This window comes from Camellia sinensis, chromosome 11 (assembly GCF_055761805.1).
Source record: "Camellia sinensis isolate YWXY chromosome 11, ASM5576180v1, whole genome shotgun sequence".
Classification (NCBI taxonomy): Eukaryota; Viridiplantae; Streptophyta; class Magnoliopsida; order Ericales; family Theaceae; genus Camellia; species Camellia sinensis.
Genome location: NC_138971.1, coordinates 29,252,604 through 29,262,359, shown reverse-complemented (window position 1 = coordinate 29,262,359; position 9,756 = coordinate 29,252,604). Strand labels below are relative to the sequence as shown.

The window sequence follows — 9,756 nt, the reverse complement described above, 5'->3', positions numbered from 1 at the left end:
AATTAGTGAGATCATTGCTAGAAGACCAATTACCTGAATTGAGATAGATAATAGCCATATGAATCATAAGAGATCCCAGGACCCAAGTCGAGAGAATCCTAGTCTTTCATCTCAAAATGTTGACTAAAATTTTTTGAGATTAGAAATACCTACCAGCCAAATCTTTTTTAGTTATCATCATCATAAACAATACAAAATGACAACATCATTCTTTGATTTATGAATGAAAAGAACTGAATCATAAGGACTAGAAATAAAATCAAAATTCCCAATAATAGCACTAACATGGAAAACCATGGCCAATGAGCTTGTTCTCATAGAAGTCTATAGAACTTGTTTGAAAGACAAGCATACCTAGAGGAGGTTGCACGTACACTTATTTTGTAAGATCTCTATTAATTAAGAAAGACATTTTTACATCTATTTGTATTCGCCCCATTTTAAGACAATAACGAGAGAGAGAGAGAGAGAGAGAGAGAGAGAGAGAGAGAGATTGGATTAGGGTTAGTTAGGTAATTTTGTCCTTTTGATATTGATGTAAGGGTAAAAATGTCATTTTCCAAAATTCATTAGTTCTACTTGTCTTGTCATTACTAAAGGCGTCGTTGGTATTATTATGCCAAAAGTATGTGATTAGCGTTTTTTTTTAAGCCTCTAGGGAGGTTAGTGTAACTTATCCTAAAATAAGTATTTGTGACGACAACATATTTGTCATTAAAAGAGACATTTTGCAACCACAATGAAGTTGTTGCTAAAAACTACATGCCACACTCACATTTGTCGAAAAAATTTAAAATATAAAATTATTAGCAATTGATCATAATCATTATGAAAGATCAACATTTGCAACCTCGTTGTATCAATCGCAAAAAAATTATTTATCAATTTTTTTTTTTTCTGACATAGTTACAGCTAGCAGTTAAAAACATATTTCACCATCACAAATAGTTGGTGAGCGAACATTCTCCCACCATCACTACGCCAAAACAGGGCATTAACGGCGGTTTTTTTAACGGCGGTAACGAAAATCGCCGTTAAAGGTACTATTAACGGCGGTAACGAAAACCGCCGTTAATGTATCATTAACGGCGGTTTCGTTACCGCCGTTAAAAAAACCGCCACTAAAAGTGTCTTTAACGACGGTAATGAAACCCACTTTTAACGGCGGTAACGAAACCGCCGTTAATGCCCACTTTTAACGGCGGTAACAAAACCGCCGCTAATGCCCAATCATTACCGCCGTTAATGACGGCGGTCTTTGCCGGCGAAACTCCGACGTGCTCCGGCGAAACTCCGGCGAGCTCCGGCGAAACCATTTACAATAAAGTAAAAGTAATGTTTAAATATTTATTTAGGGAATATATTTCATGAAGAGTGGCTGTAAAGAATTATTTTTTGAAAAATTTGAACCTATTTACAGCGGTAAAAAACCGCCGTTTTTGGTCCTATATTACCGCCGTTTTTGGTCGACTTTTAACGACGGTAATTTGCCTTTTTACGACGGTTTCACTTTTTCCGACACACGCATAAACGGCGGTAACGAAACCGCCGTTAATACCGCCGTTAAAGGCTTTAACGGCGGTTTTATAGCCTTTAACGGCGGTAAAAAACCGCCGCTAAAACCCAATTTTGGCGTAGTGCATTATGAATATTTTCAGTGAGTGCAATATTCACATAACGATTTTTAACTTTCGGTAATGGGTTGCAAAAGAACATTTCCAATGATTATTAGAAATAGACTCAAAATTATTATGAAAGTGTATCATTTGCAACCACCTAGTCCCAGTCGTAAAAACACTTAATCAACAATAATTTTCGGAACATATACTGACATTGAAAACACATTTTGCAATAACAAATAATTACCGAACGAGAATTGTCCTAATAATATTCACACCCTTTTTTAAACTTTCCGTAATCGGTTGCAAAAGAGCATTTCTAATTATTCTGAGCTTTATTTGTGATAGGATTGGCCGACTTTTTTTTAAGAAAGAAAAAATTGAGAGCTTTTGGTAATGAAGAAATAAAATGATTTTTGTGTTTTGTTAGGTTAAGTTTAAAATTAAGAGAGGAGAGAACTTGTAGGAAATGATTACATTACCCTCGAAAGTGACTAATCGTGCTTTACTTCTCCCTCTTTAAAAAAGCTGCTTCAAAGACATTAATCATGTTTTACTTTGCTGTCATTTTAAAAAAAAGGGTACTTTGGTCAAAACAAAACTCATATTTTAACCCTTTTTCAAAACAAAAAAATAATAATAAAAAAAAAAAAAAAAAACTTTTAGAGAGAGAGAGAAAAGGGGGAGGGAAGGTCACGTGAGGAAGATGGGAAGGTCACGTGTATTCAGGGGTGGGCCTAAATTTATTCATGCAAATTACAGTGTGTGTGATGAATAATTACTGTTTGTTTTCTTTTGCTTTGGGGATGTTTTTTTTGTTTCTCTGTCCCAACACTGTGTGTGGGGTTCAATGCTTCAAGCAATTTGATTGGTTCAGCCTCTCAAGTCCAAACCCTACCTCTAGTTTCTCTCTCTTGCTACTGTCTTTAACATAAGTATTTAGTAATTTCAGATCAAACCGCATATTATCATTCCATATGATATTATTTAATTAATACTTAAAATTAATAATATAATAAAAATTTTACAAAACATGGTGATTGATTGATGAGATGAAAGATGATTCATTTAAGATTTTTACTTTATTATGATTTATGAATGGTGTTATTTTTTAAGCTTATTTTTATTTTAACGTAATTTAACTATTTTGAATAACAACATTTTACTCTTAAGACCATCTCCAACAGTTCATTAAACCTGATATCAAATTCAAAATTTGATGAAAAAGTCACTTTTTTGAGCTTTAACGGTTTCACCAAATCGATATCAAATCCAGAATTCAGCAAATCTTTTATCAAAATGAGAACAGACAAAACATTTTACCAAATCATTGTTCCTAACCGTTGGGAGAGACCAACCGGTCGACCGCCTAAAGGTTCAAATGGTTCGAAGAAAAGGTTCAAACAGTAAAAAAAATTTTTTTTTTTGCCTAACCGGTCGACCAGCCAAAGGTTCAAAAAGTTCAAAAAAAAATTAAAAAAAAAAAAAAAAAAATTCGCTTAACCGCTCGACCAACCGGTTGTCTCCGGCACAAATTTGATGAAAGTGCACCGTTGGAGCGAGTGGTATCAAATTGATAAAATAGATCATTTTTTACTCAAATTTGGTGAAAAATCTGATTCACCGTTGGAGATGCTCTAATATTTGTTTAAATTAGATGCTCTTAAAAAAAATAAAGATAAAAATAATAAAAAAATTGTTCAGAAGGACAGAAATAAACAAACTTTAATTTGCTTTTTGACAAATTTGACTTATTGATATCTTTAAGGATTTTTTTCATATTCTTTTTAAAATTTTATGATTATCTAGAGAGACCCAAAAGTTAAAAAAAATAAATTTAAAAAAATGGCATAATTTAAAAAAAAAGAAAAGAAAAAAGAACGAACTTATAAACTAGTGTTTAAAAAATCTAAATTAGATAGACAATGGTAGGTACTCCAAGAAGAATAATGTTAAGGATCATGAAAAAAAATATTATAAAAATGATCATGAAAAATTATTTACTTTTAAATTATAGATACAATAAAATACCACACTTTAATTAAAATATAAAAAAAAATTTATAATATATTTTATGATATTTTTTTTGTAATCCTTAATATTATTCCTCCAAGAATAATATCTAAGTAATTTTCCTGTTTCAGGCTTTATATAGAAGACTTGCCTCAACCTTACCTTCTCAAGGTGGGGGTCAATGAAAGAAAGCAAGAAAGTTCATAGAAAAAGCTAAAAGCTTAAAGCTTAAAGAAAGCTGCTAGCACAAAGCTAAGTGCTTTCCTCCATTCCATGTATCCTCTCTCTCTCTCTCTCTCTCTCTCTCTCTCTCTCTCTCTCTCTCTCTTCCCAATTGTGTTCTATTCTATCTATGAGTAAAGCTGAAAGAAACAGCACCCACTTCAACAGCTGTACAGGTAGGGATTGACTCTGCTTCATCTATAAGACACATTCAACCAAAAAGCATAAAGAAAATTCACCCATGTTAGACAACACTGGCTCAACACCTGGTCCTTCTTCTTCTTCTGATGCCTTCACTTCCTCAGAAAATGGTGTCTCCAACAACAAAAGAAAAAGAAGACCAGCTGGTACCCCAGGTACTCCAACATAAAATTGAAAAACATACATGTTTATAACTTTATATTGCATTTTGATTACTGGGTTTTGATGGGTTTTGATCGATCTATAGATCCAGACGCCGAAGTTGTCTCTCTTTCCCCCAAGACTTTATTGGAATCGGACCGATACGTCTGTGAGATTTGCAATCAAGGATTTCAGAGGGATCAGAATTTGCAGATGCACCGGCGGCGTCATAAGGTGCCTTGGAAGTTGTTGAAGAGGGAGTCGCCGGAGGTGAGGAAGCGGGTTTTCGTGTGCCCGGAGCCAAGCTGCCTCCACCACGACCCATGCCACGCCCTCGGCGATCTCGTCGGAATCAAGAAGCATTTCAGGAGGAAACATAGTAATAATAAGCAGTGGGTTTGTGAGAAGTGCTCCAAAGGCTATGCTGTTCAATCTGATTACAAGGCCCATCTCAAGACTTGTGGTACTAGAGGCCATTCTTGTGACTGTGGAAGAGTATTTTCCAGGTTTTCTTCTACTTTCTTTCCCCTTCCCGCCGGGCGGTATCGGCCGATACTGTCTAATATCATCTGACTAATACTATATAAGGCTATTGCCCTTTTCTTGCTTTCCTCTGGCCAACAATACCGGCCGATATTATCTGATATCGGCTGATATATAAACGTATTACCTTTATCTTATTTTCCTCCGGCCGACAATACTGTCTGCATCATACATACTGATACGTATTCTGATATCGTTATTTAAAACTGTATGCTCTACCGTCTCTATCTTTTATCAATGTGTTTGATGAAGAAGCAAAACGGGTTTTTATGAGTTTAGTAGGACAATAGACAAGCTTTTTATTCTTCAAGGAAACCCTAAAATTCCCACATAAATTTGCAAGAAAAGGGACATAAATATTAAATTATTAGAGCTTGTGATGATTCTGTGCATGATGTATATTCTTTTAGTTTAAATCTGAATGATTCTAAACCCAAGAAAACAAGTTTCATAGTACATGTTCTCAAGTTTAGCATTGTGTTTGTGTGTGATTTAGGAAAGCGATTGAATGGCAGTGAATCACAATTCCCAATAATTAGTTTCCATTGGCAAAGTAAATATGCCTATTTTTTGCTCTAAACTCAAAGTAGATAGATACATAGCCATTTACATAAATACACACAACAATTATAATTTATCTTTGTCATAGTTAATTAAAATATTATTATTAACCCAGTCATGATATAAGTCCATCCCATTAAAATCTTGATCTATTTTTTTATATTTTGTTTGTTGGTAACCCTACATGAACAAGCTTCGATTGCTTTCCGTGACTTAGTTCTAATACTTAAATGTTTCTCTTTCTTTTTTTTCTTTGTTCTTTTTTTGTTTTTTTGTTATAGACATGAAGATCAAGCCAAGCACTAGATTAAAAATTAATTAAATCACTTTTAAGTGTTTGATTTGAATCATTTTATATTTTGTTTTGTCTTTTCAGAGTTGAGAGTTTCATTGAACACCAAGACACCTGCACAGTCCGGCTGATCCAGCCGGACTTGCAGGCACTGCAGCCAGCCTGCTCGTCTCGAACGGCATCCAGCACGAGCCGTTCGAGCGACAACAACAATTTCAGCATTGCTCCATTGCCAAGACTCCCAATACCTACCGAACCCATCTTCCTATGCCCAGAGCGACACAGTTCTACCGGCAACGATCATCACCACAACTTGGAACTTCAGCTCCTGCCCTCGTCATCAAATCCATATTCTTCCCGTAATTGCGATGAAAACCATGAAACCAATTTGAAGCTGTCGATTGGGTCATGCAACCAAGAAAGGAAACATACAGAAGCGGCAATAGAAGCGTCGAGGATGAAGGAAGGCGCGAGCGAGCAATTGAAGTTGGCGATGGCGGAGAAAGCGTACGCAGAAGAGGCTAGACAGCAAGCGAAAAGGCAGATTGAATTGGCCGAGTTGGAATTTGCTAATGCTAAAAGAATTAGGCAACAAGCACAAGCCGAACTCGAGAAGGCCCAAGCTTTAAAAGAACAGGCAACCAAGAAAATAAGCTCAACTATTTTGCAAATTACTTGTCATTCTTGCAAGCGACATTTTCAGGCAACCACATCGACTGCACTGGCTGACGAAACCTCTCTCGCTGCAAGTTATATGTCGTCGGAGATTACGGGAGGGGAAGCAGAGTGAAACACCACACACAAACTTTGATTTTTCTTGAATCAAACTCTCTCTCTCTCTTTTTATCTTTCTTGTGAACGTTTTTTTTTTGTTTTTATTTTTATTGTGTTATTTTTGTATATCATTGCTTCTATTTGTTATGTTAAAACCATGTGTTTGTCAGTGTCTGGTGGTGGTGGTGGTGGTGGCCTTTGAAGATGTTCATCATTCAATTGAGTGTTGTAATTTTTGTTTTTTATTTTTGAATTTTTTTTGAAATTTTTTGAAATTTTTTTTTGGGTGTTGAATAATTCTTCGTTTGTTACCATGATGTTTAGTTAACATCTAATCAGTCTCATTAAACCACTTCAGAAAAAGCTAGTACGTACTATAAATGGTGTCTATGAAAATAGGGAAATCCTACTGCACACTCTTATATATGTACCTTAGATTATGTTACAGTATTTTTGTCTTTAATTATGATTGATTTTTTTTTTTAATTATAACTTATAAGATTTTTTCTTGTGTTATTTAGTTATGATATTTTTTATTTTTAATTATGAATTAAAAAATATAAAATTATTTTATTTTCTTCTTTAATTTTAAGGTACATATAGTACAAACATTTTAAAGGGTGTGCATCATAGTTTAATTATCACTTATTTGAATTTTTATTTTTATTTTTAAAAATAAGTACTGAATTGTAATTTTTTTTTATATTTATTACCCCATCCTTCCTAAAAAATTAGTACATTATTCTATTTTTCATTGTCTTAATACATTAGTTCATTTAAAAAAATCAAGTACCAAAATAACATTAATTTCCTATTTTGTCTTCCTTTTAAATTCATTAACATTAATATACACAAAAAGTATATTTATGATAATTAATTTTTTCAAAAAAGATTGTACTATTTTAATTTTAAATCAAAGAATAGTTTTAGAAATTTAATATTTTTGAAATGCAATAATTATACTATTAAAAAAATTAGATTTTCTAAAAGAAATCAATATTTTGAGACAGCCAGAATATTAAGACATATTTTGAGAAGTAAGTTAAAGTTAGTTTTTTAATTTTTTTTTTTATTTTTTTTTTACTTTGTTTTCATAAGACGTACCAAAAAAAACAAACAGTAATGTGACCTAAAAAAATTAAAAAGTTAAAAATAGACCTAAGATTATTGCATATTATTAATTCTGCAATGAGTTCTATGATTTTAATTTGTTGATATTTTGAAATTATACATTTTGTGTTGTCATGACTCATGAGTATTTGGTTTCGCAGTAATCATTAAGATCTGAGCAGTATCATTAAATCACTTCCGAAAAAGATATGCACTGCAAATGGTATTTTAAAATATCAAAAAGTATAATTTATAGCATAAATTTCAAGTTCAGAAATCTCACTTTGTCCATAAGTTTTGAAGTATTATCCAATCACTTCTCTTACTTCCAAATTTATAATTTTTCTTAACTTTTAAAAAAATATTGATGTCTAAAAGATTCGTGACTTCAATTAGATAATGAAAAATGATTTCATCTTTTTCAGTTCTCTCTTGTTAATTTTTTTTTTATTATGTTTTTGGTGAATTGAGGGGAAGTAAAAAAAATAAAAAAATAAAAAAAATTAGGGAAAGAATAATGGGTTAAATAATAATAGAAATTACAAGCACTCTTTTACAAAATAATTACAGGCTTCATTGGGAATGTGGGTTGCCTTTTTGGTTTTTTAGCTATTTTAGCCTGGGGCTAAAATAACCTCTTTTAAGATGGATTTTTTTTTTTTTTTTTAGACTTTTGTAAGAGAAAAAATAAAATAATTATAATTTGGATATGACAGCTTTTAACCTGAAGTTAAAAAACCTATTTTGTTTTTCTGTGGTTATTTGAACCCCAACTCATCCCTAACCCACATGCCAAACCAAGACACAGAATCATAGAAATTTTTAAAATTTTAATTATTAAGATTCATAAAATTTGCCACTTATTTAAAATTATTTTTAAGAAATCATAACAAATTATAATTTTTCTTACATAATAATTATCAATATAAATTAATAATAGTGTGTAATGTGTGAATAGTATAGGATGAACACACTTTAGGTTGGGCCAATGCAACATATGAATAAGAATATAATTTTTCCGATGTAACCAAAAAAAATAAAAATAAAAAGAATATAATAATATTTTATACATGAAAATATTATTTAAAAAATAAATTAATGATTTTACATTCTTTGTGAGTATGTCGTATATCAATAATTTTAAATTTTAAATAATTTTTTATGATTAATACATTCAAAAATGATTGAGGCCTCAAATTTTTTGGCTCAAATTTGCCTCGAATTTGGTTTTTTTTTTTTTTTTTTTTTTTTTTTTTTTTTTTTTTTGCTGGGTTGATGCTTTGCTTATTATTATTATTATTATTTTTATTTATTTTTTTCTGCAATGATTTAGCCCAGAAAAAACAAACAAAAAAAAAAAAAAAAAAAAAATTGCATTTCGAGGCAATTTCGCGCCTCAGTCTCGAGGCCTCAATCACGGCTCTAATACATTTCCTTCATCCCCTGGACACCATAGATAGAAAGGAGGTGTGGGAGTATATGACAGTGGAGGGCAGGGGTATCTCTTGCACTGTTGGTGGTACCCTTAGATCCCTATACCTGACAAATCATGAAAAGAGTGCAACCTCCCAGACAAAGCTAATCTGTGATACTATGATGGGTCATTCACACTAATGGCCTTCTACTAGTATATATTCTTCTGAAAACCCGCATTTACTTTTTATTTTTATTTTATTTTTTTTGATATTTTCTTTTCACAATCTTGGTTGAGATTTCATAGGTTGGATATCTTGATGATACTTGTTCAATAACAAGCTATTCCCTGGTTTCAAATATTAATGTCAAGATTTCTACCCATGTTAATATGATCACGTTGTCGGATTATATAAAATAGTGTCAACTCATTTATCATTAATATTGAATAGTGTCTACTCATTTATCGTTAATATTGGTATTGAAACTGTAATAATCGGTTGGTTAATTAGGATAAAAAAAAAAAAAAAAGCATTGTGATTGATAATGATGACTGAAATAAGATGAAATGGTAAGAAATAGAGAGAGAGTCAAAAAAAAAAAAATTCTTAAAATTCTCATTTTGTGTAGAGATTGAGAGGGAGAAAGAAAAAAAAACAACAGCAACAACAACAACAACAAATTACTACTTTCTTGTAATACTAAAACTACTTTTGTAGTTACAAAAGAAATAAAGATCTTGGGATTTGCCCCATTAGTCTTGTAACCACACCTTTTAGGGTGTGGTGAGGGAGAGATCAGGGGTTCAAATTGATGGAATAGAAACGAATCTTTTTAGTTATAATCTAATTATATTAACATACAAAT

The 9,756-nt window shown here is 31.9% G+C and overlaps 1 protein-coding gene across 1 annotated transcript; it reads left to right on the top strand.

Moving 5' to 3' along the window:
• The first annotated feature begins 3,772 nt into the window (after nt 1-3,772).
• On the top strand, nt 3,773-6,609 carry SGR5 (C2H2-like zinc finger protein). Its single transcript, XM_028224893.2, has 4 exons — nt 3,773-3,907; nt 4,023-4,210; nt 4,303-4,702; nt 5,677-6,609. Exons 2-4 carry the CDS (start codon nt 4,096-4,098, stop codon nt 6,380-6,382), a joined length of 1,221 nt encoding a protein of 406 aa, XP_028080694.2. The 5' UTR covers nt 3,773-3,907; nt 4,023-4,095; the 3' UTR covers nt 6,383-6,609.
• Nucleotides 6,610-9,756: the final 3,147 nt, after the last annotated feature.

Coding starts and splice junctions, on each gene's coding strand:
- SGR5 (XM_028224893.2), top strand. CDS start 4,096: ATGTTAGACAACACTGGCTCAACACCTGGTCCTTCTTCTTCTTCTGAT. Junction 4,211..4,302: donor AAGACCAGCTGGTACCCCAG/GTACTCCAACAT, acceptor ATCGATCTATAG/ATCCAGACGCCGAAGTTGTC. Junction 4,703..5,676: donor TGTGGAAGAGTATTTTCCAG/GTTTTCTTCTAC, acceptor TTGTCTTTTCAG/AGTTGAGAGTTTCATTGAAC.